A 16,663-nucleotide genomic window follows, 5' to 3' on the forward strand; every position below is an offset into this window, starting at 1 on the left:
CTGACATTGCATCCTGAGAAAAAAAAAAATCCCAAAAGGGGCTTTTGGTGATCTCATGAAGGGTCAGGTAGCTCATAACCACACACAAAGCCCAAGCATCTAGTCATAGCAGAGCTGGTGTTAAAGCCCTGGTTGCATCCTGACTACGGCCATCATACCAGGAGTTGTTCTTCCGGCAGGTTCGCACGGAGCTCTGCTTCAGCCAAAGATCTAGTGTGAGGAAAGCTTTAGTGTCTGACCAGTCCAGCCAGGTCCATGCTGTGAATGTATTTTTTCACATGCTACTCTGCAAACAGTGAGTTATTATTAAAACCAATGTTTTTTCAAAGATATATTAAAAACATCCTCTGTGCCCACAGAAGCCAGTTCATCAAAAAAAAAAAATGCAGCTGCTTTAACAATTGCTGAGAAGGGGATCCTGCTGGACGAGTTAATAGAAGTGGCAGCTAGATTTTTCCACTCAGAGACCATTTCCTGGCTCCTACCCCACTGTGTGTGATGTGGCCAAATGTGCTGTGAAAGGAAGCAGGGGCTTGATAAAAAGAAACCTCTAAGGTCACACAGCTCATTGAAAGATGCCAGGCTGTTTCTATACGGCCCTGAACCAGGATGGGATAGGTTGAGTATCTTCCTCTGTCAGGATCTAGTGATCATGAAACCTATTGCCAAAAAAACAAATTTTGTTCCCTGAACTTTTAGGGACAATCTTATGAACTTTCCTGGGCCGTACTGGGATTTACCGTGGCATTTCTTGTTACTCTGGCTTCTGTCTAGTGAAGTTTTGTAAGTACATGGAGCAATTAAGGAGGAGTCTGAAAGAACTGATTTCCATGAAACTTGCTAATGTCCAGGTATGAGCAACTCAACAGAGTATTTTTCAGTGGGGATACGTATTTTATATTAGGTAGTTCACTTAAGTTTGATTAAATCAAGGTAGCTGTATTGATTTCAGCATGCTGGGCATCTAGTTGGTATGACTGTGGTCCCAGTGAAAGATTCTATAAGGAGCAGGAGAGCCTCTGGGCAAAGAACTTCAAAATTCCTCTCTCCTTACCAGTAGGAACTGACCCCAGGCAAGAGCAGTTTTTAGCCTCCTCAGATTCATTCCTGGCTTTTCTGTTGCAGCACTGTCAATAGCAATGTACACCCTGGCTCACTATGAACTGGAATGGCTGGAATAGCTAATAGCTACTAGCCAAAAGGAAAGTCACACAGACATGATGTTTTTTTAGCACCTATGACAGATGAAGCATTAGTTTTCTGAAAAGCCACTAGAATTAGGTAAAAAAAAAGATCATGATGACAATTTTCTTTTTGGCTACCTATATCCTGGATAAAACAAGATCATAAAAATTTCTAAAAGAGTATTAATGTGTTTCCTAATTATCTGGGTCTGATTTCCACAACATGTCCTGCCCCAGTACCACAAATAATCCCACTGTTGTGCTGTTCCAGCTCCCGTTTTTTCTGGGGGGTGTGTGAGCCTATCTAACTACGTATTTCAGCCAGCGTACACTCCAGAGGCTTTCCAACCTGCTAAGCCAGTCCATCTGTCTTCTGGATGCTTTTCCTAACTCAAAGGAATCTGCAGCCTTTCTAAATCCTCAGTCATCGTAATTGATCCAGACTGGGGAAAGGGAAAGAATCCAAAGGGTTCTTTCAGCTTATTGTGCCTGGGGAGGTGAATATCCGTAGTAAGTTCACTTCTGATGTGCTTAAGTAACCTATTATGTTATAGAAATGTCATCTTTTCCAAATTAACGCCAAACAGCTCTGTATCTGTCCACTTTCCACCATAGCTGAGCCACAAGATTAACACTCCTTTCCCACAGCATCTCAGTGGATTTAATTAGTCATTAATTGCCCGCCCCTTCGATTATAATGAATTCTCAGACAAATTATTTAATTCCAGTTGCCTGGACAGCCAGCTTCCTAATGATTAATAAAAAACCCGCAGCGTAACAGTAATCACTATAAACATCCATTAAAAAAAATAATTATGGCACTATTGAAAATGCTGAGTGCCTGGGAAGCCATTAATCAAATGTGAAGTGCTTCTGCAGTCTCACTAACTCTAATCAATCATGGCACCTGAAGGTCTCCAAGTCTGTTGCCCAAGCCCCGTGTCTAAATACAGAAGGTACCAAACACTGAGTCCATATAATTCCAGGCTGGGTCAACACTTTCTTAGGACAGAAGCATGAACTGAAGTCATTCAGTTCGAGACTCTGGCATGATGGCCACAGGGCTCAGTCTCATCCAGGAGTAGATGAGCCTACAGATCTCACTCCTGTCTTACGCCTATACAGTGTATGTGCATGTGAAAGCATAACCCAGGCTGTCTAGGTGACAAAAAAGGTTAGCAACTGTGCTATAAAAATACATTTTTGAAACATTAAACTTTTCGTTACATTTTGGGCACCCAGAAATAAGCCCTTTACAGCCATCCGATGGCCAAATCCCTAACATCCCTGAAATAAACCTCACAAATAATTAAGTGAAACAAGGAGGATCAAACCCCACAGCCACAAAGGTTGGTTGGGTTATTTTTGCTTCCTTTGTGCACGTCACTAACAGACACAAGTTACATTTTTTTCCCCAAGAATGCCTCTGAAGAACTTCTGTTCTCTGCTGGAAATGGGGACTGTAACCTGGAGCCTGTTATAAGGGCATGAGATGAGGAGGAATGCAGGGTTAGTTTCAACAAGATCTTATGGTTTATGTGGAGCACTGCCTAACTGTCACATGCTTGGCTCTCGGAGCAGAATCTGATACCCTCTGTGAGGTGATGAGGCTCACTGTAGGGTGCTGGGATGAGATGCTTTATGAGATGCTTCAGAGATGCTGGCAGTGCCTGCCAATGCTAAGAGTGATCACAGGAGAGTTTTGGAAAAAAAATATTTAGGGACCTGGCTCAGGGCTACAGAAAGGTAGCCCAGTTTACCTGGGATCAGCAACCTGGAAGCCTTTGTAGCAGGTAGTTATCTCCAGGTACTCTTTCAAAGGAGACGGCAATGCCAGCAACCAGAAGTTTTTGGTAGAGCACTTAGCAAGAAAGTCCTCTGCCGGATTCGATATCTGTGTGAAATGTCCTATTCGAATCCAAAGGCAAAAGGGGTAGTTAATGGGACAAGAGTTAGTTCTGGATTTTGTTGCCAGGATTTTGTGAGCAGATGCAGAAACGGTGAGGTTGTGTATTAAATCTCTCCAGTAATGGGGCTGAATACGCTTTGGAGTCCAGCTGCAAAAACCGATTGCACCAATCCTGTATGCATATCAACAGCCATTTTGCAAGATGGACACGTCCCATACATATTGTGGTCCTTTCTGCATTTCAGCCCTGCTGCCAGTTAGCCTTTATTAGCCTGAGAATATTTCACTTTGCAGCACCCTAGTGAAAGGAAGGAAAACTAATCTCTTGTCAGCTAAACCACTGCTTCAGGCAAGTAGTTTACCCAGGAGAAAAAGCTACTTGTATATATATATATATATATATTTGCTATGTTGGATGATCTATGTTCTTTAACTTCTACTTGAAAATAATCCACGGTACAGTAATTCAGTTTGGATCCAGAATATCTGTTTGCTTTTTCTGTGTCTAACAGAATAGGCCAAGTTAGGTAAGTTCATCCAATGGCCCATGGGTCCCTGGGGAACCATGGACTACTGCGACCAGTATAGTAAGGGTAGTTAGGAAACGAAAGGAGACTGAAATCAGTCTCTACCTTCACTGTAAAAGCTGATGGTTCTGCCACCTGCAACAGGCTGAAAGCAACTATGTAGATTAGAAAGGTGAGTAGACTGGAGGAGAGAAAATCAAGATTTTGACTTAAAAGCGTAGCTAAACAGATAGCTCTATTTGAATGAAAACCTTTTAAAATTGGTCAAGAAATGCTGATCAGTTGCTAGATCTCCTTCTTGGTTTTCTGTTGTTATTTATTCATCTGTTCTAAAGCAGCGGTGTATAAGATGCTAATCCAATCATAACGGAAATCCTAGTTCTTGTGTATTGACTACAATGGCAGGAGAATAGAAGGAGAAGGGAATGCAACACCATTATATTGGCTTTACCAATAGTAACTTATAGTCCTACAGTTTGACCAGCAGTTGCTCTGCAGGTGGGAATGGAGATTCCTTCTCACTGGCTCTCAGCACTGTGTTCCCAGCATTAGGCCTGCATTTGAGCCAGAAATTGTGAACGTCTAGTAAAAGATGGTGGTGTAGAGCAAAGCCACACTTTAACAGTCCAAGAGAAATATCTAAAAGGGAAAGTGACCAAAAAGTGTGCATTATACTAGAAGGACCAGATTGCTAGACTCTGTGGCTGGATTAGAAAAGCTCTGAGTGCCTGCAGTCTAAGCAGTGTGTTCCAGATCTTGGGTGCTGAAGCAGAGTCTCTACCTGCTCTTTGTTGCATCGTCTCACTGGAAGGAAGGAAGCTTCTACCTGCAAATAGCGCACAAAGCAGAAAAGAGCTCAGCTGCTTCCCAGATTCTGAAGTATTTTCATTATGTTGATAATGAGGGAAAGAAATCTTAACTCAAAAGGAGTCTGATGCAGTGCTCTGAAGAAGGCAATCATCTGCTATTCTTGCAGTCACCTGCCAGAGAAAAACTATATAAATTTATACCAACCAAAGGCCTGACCTCTAATGCTGTCATGGCTGAATCAGCTTCCCTGCTTATACCTCTGCTCTGTGTTAAAGAGCAGGAAAGGACTGATGGGCGAATAAATTCACCTAGGATATTTCTGCAGTTTTCAGGAAGAATTCTGGTTGGGGAGATGTGTGAGTTTCCATTAGGACACAGAGCTGAGGAAAAAAAATAAAAAGAGAGTGTACAGAGCAGATGCATTAGTGGAAAAACATGGCCGTTTTTCTGCCTCAGTCCCCATGTGAGGACACTGGCACTTCAGCTGCAGAAATCATGTCTGCACACAGCATATTGACCTTGCTCACACTACAACTCCCACCTGGCATCCAGACTTCTATACTTTTCAATATATAATGAAACATACATGCATCCAAAAATCATTTGCATGTATATTTAGAATTGTAATTGCTTCCCAAGTCCAGCCGGTGTTTTAATGAACTGGTAATATTGGGAAGTAAGCATAAGTGACCCTTTGTGAGTGGGCCAGGGAGGACAACAGGAAATCTTACTTTATACAGCTGAAGTCTACACTGACTGTATAAAATGGTGCAGGCTTTTACAACCACTTTCACTTCTAACATGAAGGTGGATTCAACAGATACTGCATATTGCATGATCCAAGGGTCTTTTGGACGTCTAGGCATTACACCTGAGGAGAAGGCGAAGAGTTCAAAGGGGGAGAAGAGAGTCTCCATATTAAAGCTGAATGCAGGCATGAGATGCTGTACAGTATGCTGTGAGCCCAGTCTGACTCGTGTGGTTCTTGGAGGTGTATCTTCATTACGGCCAGCAGCCTCTCTCCTAATGATGAAGGTGAAAATGGCATCCCTGAATTAAAAAGCGGCACATCTCCTGTAGCAGAGTGAGTGACCCTTGATCTGCACTGAGCAGTGATCTTCCCAAATTTCTCATTACTGAGCTCAGCAGAAACAATGCCAGAAGAACAGCAGAAAATACTATCACAGCAGACACAATTAGTCTCTTCTTCTGCCATTTCAGAGTACAATCTAGGTCAGGAACCCCGACCTCAGCACACACTCACATGCAGTCAAATGCACACATTCATCCAAAACACTGCAAATGAGTTTCAGAGCTGGCAAGCTGTAGGGCGTGCACTGCGCATACTGTATCGGTGGGGCTTCTTAGCAGGGAATTGTCCTGATGCCAAATGTGCTAGTGTGACTTCCCTCTCGTTTAAGAGGTATACAGATTATCTGAAAGCTATTTTGGCTCAACGTTCCCACCTCAGAAGCTCCCTGACCGATACATAACTATTTTCCCACTGCCGATGAAGACAACAATGAATAAATAAATGAGAAAAAAACCCAGCCTACTGTAAGTGAGAGCAGGCTATTCTTTTGTGACATTGCATCTCTAGGCTTTTATGAGAGCGTCAGAGGGTCTACCAGCCAGCTAGCTCTTCATTTAGCCAACATGTTCCATTCACTAAAGCATTTAATTAGGAAAGTAATGACTTGCTTGGTCCAGCAGAACTTTGAACATCATCCAATAAATTCACAGTAGTAAAAAGGCTCAGCCAGTCATTCACTGGAAGTGTAAATAATTAGAAAGATGGAGTTCTGTTTTGTCTAACATGTAATAGTGGCTCCTAAATCGCATGGGGTTTTTTTTGTTCTTGAGAATGTGCTGCCCACAAGAATTCTGAAAGTAGAGTTTGACCACTGAGCCTGACTTCATGATAATCTGCATTTAGGTACCTTTGCGTTAGTGACTTGAGCACTAAGATGATTTTGTTCTTTTTTTATTCCCTAAGATTTATTTTGCAGTCAGAAGCCTTGGGATGCCCAGTGCAGAGCTGGATCCCAAACTCCGAAGGCTGGAGAACCAGCACGTGTTAAATCTATTCATATCATATTCATACGCATATCTTCAAATGCTGAGGAAGCACAAATCTGGGTCTTGGTGTTTCTAAGAATTGTGGCCCATTGTTATGAGGAAACAGGATCAACTTTCTCTGAACAGAGAGGTGTTGGGGCTGGTGTTTTTTCAGTACAGAGCTGTCCTTTTAGGTACCTTAATTCAGTAAATGCCTTGGAGGGAAGTAATAATGACTTCAAAGGGTTTTATGCACAAAGAAAGTGATTTTATGTACAAAAGCCAAAGACAAAATAAATGTGAACATGGTACACTATCAAACAAATGCTTGATCCCATACAGACTGGGATCCTGAGGTAGTTTGAATCACGCTAAGTTCGATTTGTTTACATCTAGTAAAGTCATTTGAAACAGACTGGCTGAAGGAAGCAAATAAACCAGACTTGGTCCTCAAAGGTGATGTGTGAAATATTAGGCTGAGAAAGCAACCTGCAGCATTTTTGTTCAGGAATAAGCACTATGAAAAAGATGACAAATGCTGCCTGAATTACCGGAGAAGAAAAATAGGAGAAAAGAATGACAAAGTTTGAGGATTAAATGATCCTGAAGGAAATGCAAAGACTAATCAACTTTGGAAAACTAAATTGTGAGTACCAAGAGATCAGGGACCTGGACTGCAAAGCCCTGCCAGTCCCATCTGCTCAGTCCAGAATGAGTTCTTGACTCCCTGCTCCAGAGAACTGCATTACCTTTAAGTAGGGCAAATAGCAGCTAACCCTTTAGATTATTATCACTACTACCACACCAACTGATACCAAGTTTGTGAGCTAACACAATGTTTCCACTCTTTCAGTTCAATAGCAGAGTGGGTGTATGGAAATGTCATCGTTTTGGCAATCAATCAATTTATTAAAGTCTCCACTGAAAGGCCAAACAGATTGTTATGCTGAATGAACAGCAGCTGCAGCCAAGCCTGGAAATGAGATGGGAAACTGCTCCTGCTGCAGGCTTCAGAAAAGCCTTTTTTTCCTTTCTGAGCACAGCTAGGGTGTGGTTTAGTTCCTTGCCTTTCTTACCAACATGTGGGTTTATATAAGAAGATGAGACTTGAGACTTGAAGATGAGCACTTAGAAACTTTTCTTGAGGAAGCTGGTGATGGGGAACAGACAGAAATGTTTGCCTGAGCTGAGATACGCTGTTGAGGAAGCCTTTGGTCCTAACTGGACATGAATGGGCTGTTGTACCTTGAGGGCAATTTGGTGACTCTGTGGTCACTGGTGGTTGCTTGTGACATCTGCCAGTGGGACTTGTGTCAACAGCAAGTGCACAGCGAAGCACAATGTTTTACTGATGTGGCTATTCCTAATGCAAATGGCTAGGCAGGTTATCACCAATTTATCAAAATACTGGTAGGCTCCAGTTAAGCAGCTAAGTCCCTTAGAGTGTTCAGTTCCCAGCTGACCAGCCTGGTGGTTTCTGATTTGTTGAAATGCAATCGTCTGCAAGGTGTCTGTCACATTTAAGGCTGCTCTCCTGCCTCTGCTGCCCAAGCCTGAGAAGGCTCTTAAGCTTTGGCAGCTTGCTTGAGAGGCACAATGAGCGGCAGCAATACAATGCTGACGTCATTATTTTTCTCTCCATCGGAGTTCCTGTCCACTGCTAGAGTTTGGGGTGTCTTCCAAGGACAACCTGGGGCTACTTTTTTCCTTCTCAGGGAATTTCTTTCCAAGCATCAGTGGGCATGCTTTGTGTGGTGGTTATTATTCTCTACTGCCCTGCAATTAACAGCCAAGATGTTGAGAGCGAGGCTACCTAAGCTGTGTACCAGTCTCCAGGCAAGCAGTGGCAGCGCTGTTAAAGGGACACAGAGTCTTCTGGGACAAAGTCACCAGTGGGTTTATACCATGCAAGAGCTCTCTATCAGGCACTACAAATGATTCTTTGTGTGTGTTCCTTCATGAGTTTCTGACACCAGTCTGTATTTTGCCCATGGTGACTGCTTGTGTCAGTGTGGATATTGAGGCCACGCGGGGTATTACTGATATTGCATTATCAGAAAAAAAAAGCTTAAAAGGAGGCAGAGTGGATCCATTCAAACCAAATCCCCATGCTTCATAGCTCTGCTCCTGTCTGTCTCTGTCTGAAGAGAGAGGGTTCACCCCTGTTTATCACCATCTCCGTCTCTGCACTAGGCTTACTCTGCATCTTAGACCAGTCTCACGGCCCCAGCAAGTGCTGTTGGCCAACGCTTTTCCCTGTGAATGACAAATGCTAGATCTGAGGATCTGCAGCAAGAGCAGATCAGTGGCAGACATATTCCTTTGCAATGGTTCACAGTAAGCCTTTCCTCCTCAAATTCACCTCAGTCCCTTCAATGCTTTTATGTCTTCTAAAGTGCAGCTAAGTAAAAGGGCAATTAGGTTTCAGTGACTGAAATTATTTACTTACCATACATAACAGCTGGAGCATCTCCACGTATCTGGGGAAAGAGACAAACTTTTATTAATTGCTGTCAAAACAATGCTGAAGGGTGGATTGTGGAGCTTCAGTTTTATGAGAGCAACAGATAGGTTGTAACAATGAACTCACACTTTTTCTGAAGACATCAGCTCCTGGGCGATGAGGTGAGCTCTGGAGTGGCCTTCTTTCTGTCAACAGAAAAAAAAAAGTTTGACTTATTTAGCAGTGGTGAAGTAGGGAACTAAAACATAGTCCAGTAGTGGTAAAGAAAAGCAGCCCTCAGTGACCTAAAGTGGACTCAGGGGAGATGAGTCCCGCAGCAAGACTTTGTGACATGGTTTGCCAGACCGGGTATGCTGGAAACCCATTGCTTGCAGATCCTGCTTCTGAAGGCCTACTCAGGAGAGACTGGGACTTGCTGAGATATGATGGAGTCCCTTGGTGTCACAGTCAGGTGGGAAGTTTGTAGCTGTATTTCCTCCACAAATTCTGCATGAGGGCGTTGCTAGGGGCCAGGGAACATGAAGCTTAATTGGGACCCCTCATAAAACATACTGATAGGACCCCAAACCCAAATTCAGCTTCCCACAAATGCTGACTTCCCAAATCACACTTGATAGGTCAGAGACACAATTGGGATTTACATAGCAGATCTGAGCGGTAGAAAAGGTCTAAGCCAGTTCAAGCTAAATGCATTATAGACTTTTTACTCTCTGTCCCTCCTCCTCATTAGCATTCCCTTGGGATGCAGGTGTTCTGGCACGCAATAGTAGTATCTGAGTTGCTCAACGTCCTGTTCCATCATCACGGTGAACCGCCTGCCACCTTTTCTGTCTATAGAGGGATCAACTTCTGGATTTCAGGATTTTCTTCCCCTCCCAAAGTTTCTTGTTCATTCTGCCTGCAGTAAGTGGCAAACAGTGTAGGAAAGAATGAAACATTTCCTGAAGTGCTGGAAGCTGAAATTCAGTCATTTGGATACTTGGAGCATAAAAAACCCAGCAGCAAGGTCAACTGAAACATAATCGAAGCAATTTCACTGCCTAACACCCGTAAATTAAAAGAGGAATGTGTGATGGAGCAGAAGTTATATTTTTAAGATTCTTCTGATTTTAATAACTTTAGGCACTCATTATGAAAGCAATGAATTCATGCACCAAGTGAATTCACTGCCTGTTTCAGAGGAACCAAGGGCCAGTCAAAGCATGTTGCAAATAGATGTTAGTATTGACTGCATACGTGAACAAGGGAAAGGCTTCTGTTTGTATGAGGAGACTACAGATCATAGAATCACAGAATGGTTTGCGTTGGAAGGGACCCCAAAGACCATCTAGTTCCAACCCCCCTGCCACAGGCAGGGACACCTTCCACTAGCCCAGGTTGCTCCAAGCCCCATCCAGCCTGGCCTTGAACACTGCCAGGGAGGGGGCAGCCACAGCTTCTCTGGGCAACCTGGGCCAGTGTCTCACCACCCTCACAGTAAAGAATTTCTTCCTAATATCTCATCTCAATCTCCCCTCTTGCAGTTTAAAACCGTTCCCCCTCGTCCTGTCACTACCTGCCTTTGTCAAAAGCCCCTCTCCCACCTTCCTGTAGGCCCCTTGAACCCTGATGCTGATGGGTTAAATGAATGAGGCTTCACGTATAGAAAATGAACAGTGTCACAGTGACTTTTTTTCATCTGTAGTTTATTTCTGTCTACTTTTACTGGGAGGCAACTGAAGATTGCAAGAGCCAAAGGAAATACAGAGAGTGAACTATTCATCAGTCTCGGATGTCTAATCCATCTCTCCTTCAGCACGAGGAGTCTGAGGGTATGTCCCCTAGTGCTTTGTTCCTTTTAGCTGATGGGTGCCAAAGAGCAGGCTTTGAATCACTTAACTTCTGGAGAACTACACTACAGTTTAATAGAGTGCACTGGAAAAATCTTACATTTTTTCCTTAGTTTCACTTTCCTCCTGGCAGCAAATATTTGATTGCCCCTTTCCCCCTCGTTCCACTTTGTGAACACCTCTTGAAGATCATGATGTGCCTCTCCTGGTTGTCCCACCTGCTGTACACACCGAGTTTTCTGTTCTCTCTTGTTTTCTCTACCCAGGCATAGCAGAGCAAATGAAAGAGGGTGTGTTTCTTTCTGGGTCACCTGGCCCAGTGCTGGCTGCCCAGCACATCCTCTGCGGACAAGCCTGGCTCCGCCGTGCCAAGGAGCAGAGTGCGTTTCCGCAGCAGGCCGGGCCCCCTCTCCCTTTGCAGGCACACATTGTGGCACTCTGTAATTCCTCTTATGATTAATATGTCTTAGCCAAGAGACAAAACACAGGGACCCCAGTGTCACATGCCCTGTCTAAGGCGAGTTTGAGACACTGTCTCTAGGCGTTGCCTGTCCTGTGTTATTTAATTGCTGTTTGTTTAACCAGGAAATGAACTCTGAGATTGACGACAGTGTCCGGAGACAGACTTCTGGGAACAGGGGATAGAGGGGGCGCGGGTCCCTCAAGCATGGAGTTTCTGAAGCAAAATCCAAGTGATTATTACAACACCGCGGAGCTGCCACCTTTTCAGTAATCTTTACTCTCTGCAGCCAGTCCTGTGCCTAGCCCTGCGGTACGGTTCCTGCCCAGTTCCCGAGTCAGGAGCTGCACTCCAGGCCTCACTGCATGCCTCTGCTTAGCAGACGGAGGCCATGCAGCCATGTGGGGAACCTGGGCTTTCTGCTTCACTGCGTCTTCTTGTCTCATAGCCTCATCACCCCATCCTCCCCAAAACCAAATGCTTAATAAAATGCTTGCAATAGACAATATAAAATTGCAATATATAACTGAAATATCTCCCCATTCTCTCCACTCTGAAAAACATGCTGGTGCCAGGAAGGTCGCAAACACAAAAGCATTTTAACCAGGTTAGGAACTTGTACAGTTGCTACAGCTCAGCTGATCAGCATAACTTGCAAAGCGAAGGTGATACTGTGCAATCGTCTCTCCATTGGCTAACAAACTAAGCCCTATCGCCCTCCTCGAAATGGATACCAAGTTTACTGATGGAAAACTAAGACCTAGAGATGACTTGTGACTTGCTCAGAGCTTTTCAATCTCCAACGGCCAATGTTTCCCAATGTATAATGAAGCACACCACCACCAGAAAGCTTTTGTTTAGAACAATAAAGACCTAAAAGCCTGCAGCTCTTTACAGAGCACACGTGTGAGCAGAGCTGAAGTTAAAACTAGTCTTAGGTAGTTCAAACTGAGAAACCCTCAGTAAGATCACAGATGACACCAAGTTGGGTGGGAGTGTTGATCTGCTTGAGGGCAGGAAGGCTTTGCAGAGGGATCTCGACAGGCTGGATCAATGGGCCGAGGCCAACTGTATGAGGTTCAAAAAGGCCAAGTGTCAGGTCCTGCCCTTGGGTCACAACAACCCCATGCAATGCTTCAGGCTTGGGGAAGAGTGGCTGGAAAGCTGCCTGGTGGAAAAGGACCTGGGGGTGTTGGTCGATGGCCAGCTGAATATGAGCCAGCAGTGTGCCCAGGTGGCCAAGAAGGCCAACAGCATCCTGGCTTGTATCAGAAATAGTGTGGCCAGCACGAGTAGGGCAGGGATCGTCCCCCTGTACTCAGCACTGGTGAGGCCACACCTCAAATACTGTGTTCAGTTTTGGGCCCCTCGCTACAAGAAAGACATTGAGGTGCTGGAGCGAGTCCAGAGAAGAGCAACGAAGCTGGTGAAGGGTCTAGAGAACAAGTCTCATGAGGAGCGGCTGAGGGAACTGGGGTGGTTTAGTCTGGAGAAAAGGAGGCTGAGGGGAGACCTTATTGCTGTCTACAACTACCTGAAAGGAGGTTGTAGCAAGGCAGGTGTTGGTCTCTACTCCCAAGTAACAAATGATAGGACCAGAGGAAACGGCCTCAAGTTGCACCAGGGGAGGTTTAGATTGGATATCAGGAAAAATTTCATCACTGAAAGGGTTATCAAGCATTGGAACAGGCTGCCCAGGGCAGCGGTGGAGTCACCATCCCTGGAGGTATTTAAAAGACGAGTAGATGTGGTGCTGAGGGATATAGTTTAGTGATGGGCTTGGTAGTGTTAGGTTAACAGTTGGACTCGATGATTTTAAAGGTCCTTTCCAACCAAAACAATTCTGTGATTCTATGAACTGTAGGTTTCATGTCCCTTTTGTGCCTTCTGATAGAACAAACATTTGGGCTGACAAGGGGCAAGTTGTGAAGAGTGGAGAAAGGTGGCTAATGGCCCATGCTGAGTGTGCTAACATGGCAGTGAACTGTTGCAGGATTCCCTTCTCTGTGTGGTAGTGATCCCATTAATGTAGGGATGATGTCTCCACACTGAGTCATTTATATGGTCTGGCTTTGTTCTGAGCAGTGCCAAGGCATCTGATATGGACCCTAACAGGCCACGCTTTGATTAGGTGGTACTTTGGTGACAGTGTCAGTCGCTCCCTTCTGAGCCCAGTGCCAGCTCTCAGTTGTGCTGTCTCAGCTATTCTGCAGGACCTTGATCAGAACCAGATTGGTCTCCTGATCCAGCTTAAAAAATTGTGGGGCTGGGGGTGAATCTGCCTCCATGGGGTTGGAAGGGGGTTGTGTGGCCTAAGAGCAGCACAAGTAGACCACAGAACAGTTCACTAAAACTGAGGACTGTGCAAGCCACTCATGTGGAGTACTCAGGGAGTAACCCTTCGCATTCCAAAAGCAGGGTAACTAGTCGAGACACAGAAGCAGCAGCTCCACTCGTGTGTGTGCCACTGGCTTGCCATGCTGACACGGACAAACGGCATCTCTTCGTGCATTTTCCTGTGTGCGCGTCTTATTTCACAGACTCCTCAGGGCAGGTGCTTCGTAGCTGGATGGAACCCAGCACAAGAGCGCTACTGTCACAGCCAGAGGCTGACAGCAGTTTGCAAGCTTCAGCCTCTGAGCTGAGTGACTTCATAATGCCCCTTTTGTAATTGTTATGAACTACGGAGAAGTTCACAGTGATGTCACAGCGGTGCCAACAGTAAACTGAGGCATGACAAGAACAAGTGACTTTTTCAGGCTGGCTCTGTGAATCAGTGAGACAGAAGGAAAAGCAGTCCACATCTGTCTCCCAGGCCCGTTCCTTGAAGAGCTACACTGCAGCTCTCCTGGGGAATCTGAGTAATTATATAAATCAAGAGCTGTCTCTTGAAAGGCGTCTGAATTAGGTGCTTCCTCAAGGCACACAAATCTGTCATTCCCAACTCCAGCACGTTTCAGTTTTGTGTGTGTGTGCGCAGGCATGAGTGTGTGTTTTAATATGTGAAGGTTAAAGGTTTGCAAAACAAAATGATTAATGGAGTCTGGAAACCAAGCCCAGTGGAAATGGATAAGGAGCAAAGGCAGTTTTACGTACTGCTGCCATGAGACAGTAGCTGCCCTGCTTGTTGTGAGACCTTTGTGGCTAGGCATAGTGCTCCCTGTTTGTGTGGGTGCAGGTCCCCTCCATCTGCCACACTGGGTTACTGCCCCCCTTTTTGTCCACTGCCTTTTATTTTGGTACCTGGGAGAAGGGTGGAGCATCTTACCTCCAGTGCTGCCTTCTCAGAAGCACAGCATTAGGGATCATTTCTGTATGAAGTTCCCCTTCATGCCCCCCCCAGCACACCCCCATAATGGTAATGAGCACCCCTCCAGCCTGGCTAGGATTAGATGTATTACACCTTATTTTATTTGATACAAGTTTTTTATTCCTGACTGGAATCCCTAATTCCATTTTTTTTTTCTGTAGGCAGCTCAGATGCCATCATATAACCTTGAAAGCCCAGTATAGAAAAGCCATGTGTCACCTTCTGATAAATTGGGAAGGATTTAATTAAATGAACATATATAAAAGACACATGAATGCGAGATGGCCCAGGAGCTCTTCTAAATTAGCTTAGCAGGAGGAAAAAAAAAAAGAGTGAATCTCCATCAGTCGTGTAAGTGAAAGGCATCACTTTTTATAATATAACCAAGTAGAATCACAAAGGTTAAGAAAACTTACAGCATTCCCTGCCTCTGAGTTCTCTAAGTTGTTATCATATGTCAGCAGACTAAAGAGAAGGAAATAAAGGCTTATTTAACCAGAAATAATGAATTTTCACTGTTAGTCTCATACAGAAGAATCAAAACCACCAGGTCACTTCTGATGACAAATGCTCAGCTTCTCAGGGTCTGAGGCACTCCCAGTGGAATAAAGGCAAAAAATCGAAACCCACCTCGTTTTACATTTTTATACTTGCCCCATTCCAAATACGTTTTTAGTAATAAGAATTCCTGTAACACAGTACAGATGAAAGCCCCTCTTTGCTCTTTAAAATAATGATAATGTAAAAAATACCTCAACATATATTATTGGCTATGATTCAAATCGTGTACAGAACAGGGGTTCCAGCAGGCCCTAAAGATTTCTCCACACTCGTGTGAATCTGGTCCCCAGGAGAGCAGGAATTCAAAGGAGACGAGCTCTTGAAACAAAACCAGGAAACATGTGTACAAAGCTAATTTTAAAAATTGTATTTACTTATAGAAATGAGCCTTAAAAAGAAGCATCAGAGGAAAAAATTCTGCTGCAAACTGGAATTCTTGCGATTCTCCAGCAAGCAGGCTAGGAGAAAGCAGGTGAGAAAAACCAAAGCATGCTGCTTGCATTTGGTACAGGAATTCCTTCCTGACAGCGAAAGGCAGCAGGCAGAATCCAGCTGAATGCAAATGAAAATCATAGACCTGAACACGGGGAGGAGATTTTATCATCTAGGCTGTTTCATGCCTTTATTTAAACTAAGTTTCCCTGAGGAGAAGGAAAACAGAAATCAAACCAACAAGCCCCAGAAGGTTTTTTTTGTGTATGCGTATGTGTTTTTTAAAATCCAAATGCAGCTTTTGGTAGGCCAGACCCAAACACTTGTTTTAACAAGATGAGCTCATTTTGAAATCCATGGTACTATTTTTGGCATCCAGACCAACATGTCTCTGCCAGTTCTCCCCAAGTGACACTGCTTCTGAACTCTTTCATGTTGTACAGCCACTCTGTGTTGTCCTGAGGATTTTGCTTCAAGGGATACATCACTTCATCGGGGAGCTGGTCAAGTTCTTTGTGCTTTGTCATTACAGACACAGGTTTTGACAGGGCAGCTAATGTTCCCTTGGCACCCAGAAGATTTGCGTGAGAAGACAATAAAAGGGCTAGGAAAAAGAGTCCTCTGTCAGTCCTCTGTCAGTCCTCTGTAAGGACACCAGTGCTTTCTGAGCAAGAGCTGTGGACAGATGGAATTTATCCCGTTCACTCTTAATTACAGTGAACTGGAAGCCCTTGTCTCTGACAGAGAATCTGCAGCGCGGCTGCATGAGACCTTGGAAGATTCCCACATCACTATTATTCTGTGGCTGGCATGGGCAAAAGACAACAGTTAAATATATTGCATCCTTCATGTCAGAACCCTGCACTGACTGTGTTCCCTAGGAGATTGGGTCTTCCCTGGCCATCTTTTGCCTATTGCTTCACACAGCCTGCAGCAGTGATGCTGAAGCTGTTACAGAGTGGCAAGAGAGTGCTGATGCTAGGTGGCCTCTCACTGCCCAGATCAGGTGTGTCCTTTGACAGATTGGGTGCTGTGGGCAGCTGGGACACGCAGGGTTTGACAGGATGGTTCCCAGGACCCCCTTAGTCTGTCCGAAGGGATGCCTGCCCTAGTGAGGCT

At 44.6% G+C, this 16,663-nt stretch overlaps 1 protein-coding gene and 1 long non-coding RNA gene across 4 annotated transcripts in view; one reads left to right on the top strand and one right to left on the bottom strand.

The window, feature by feature from the left end:
• LOC137667671 (uncharacterized) overlaps positions 1-16,663 on the top strand; it is a 167,417-nt gene that overhangs the window by 48,999 nt on the left and 101,755 nt on the right. The window lies entirely within an intron of this gene.
• Positions 1-16,663, bottom strand: part of FGD5 (FYVE, RhoGEF and PH domain containing 5) — a 95,675-nt gene that overhangs the window by 39,040 nt on the left and 39,972 nt on the right. For both annotated transcript variants that reach the window (XM_068408657.1, XM_068408656.1), the window contains exons 4-5: positions 9,079-9,137; positions 8,938-8,968 (exon numbers count right to left, since the gene is read on the bottom strand). In XM_068408657.1, coding sequence (XP_068264758.1) covers positions 8,938-8,968; positions 9,079-9,137 — 90 coding nt within the window. The remainder of the gene's footprint in view (positions 1-8,937; positions 8,969-9,078; positions 9,138-16,663) is intronic.

Source organism: Nyctibius grandis, chromosome 10 (assembly GCF_013368605.1).
Source record: "Nyctibius grandis isolate bNycGra1 chromosome 10, bNycGra1.pri, whole genome shotgun sequence".
Classification (NCBI taxonomy): Eukaryota; Metazoa; Chordata; class Aves; order Nyctibiiformes; family Nyctibiidae; genus Nyctibius; species Nyctibius grandis.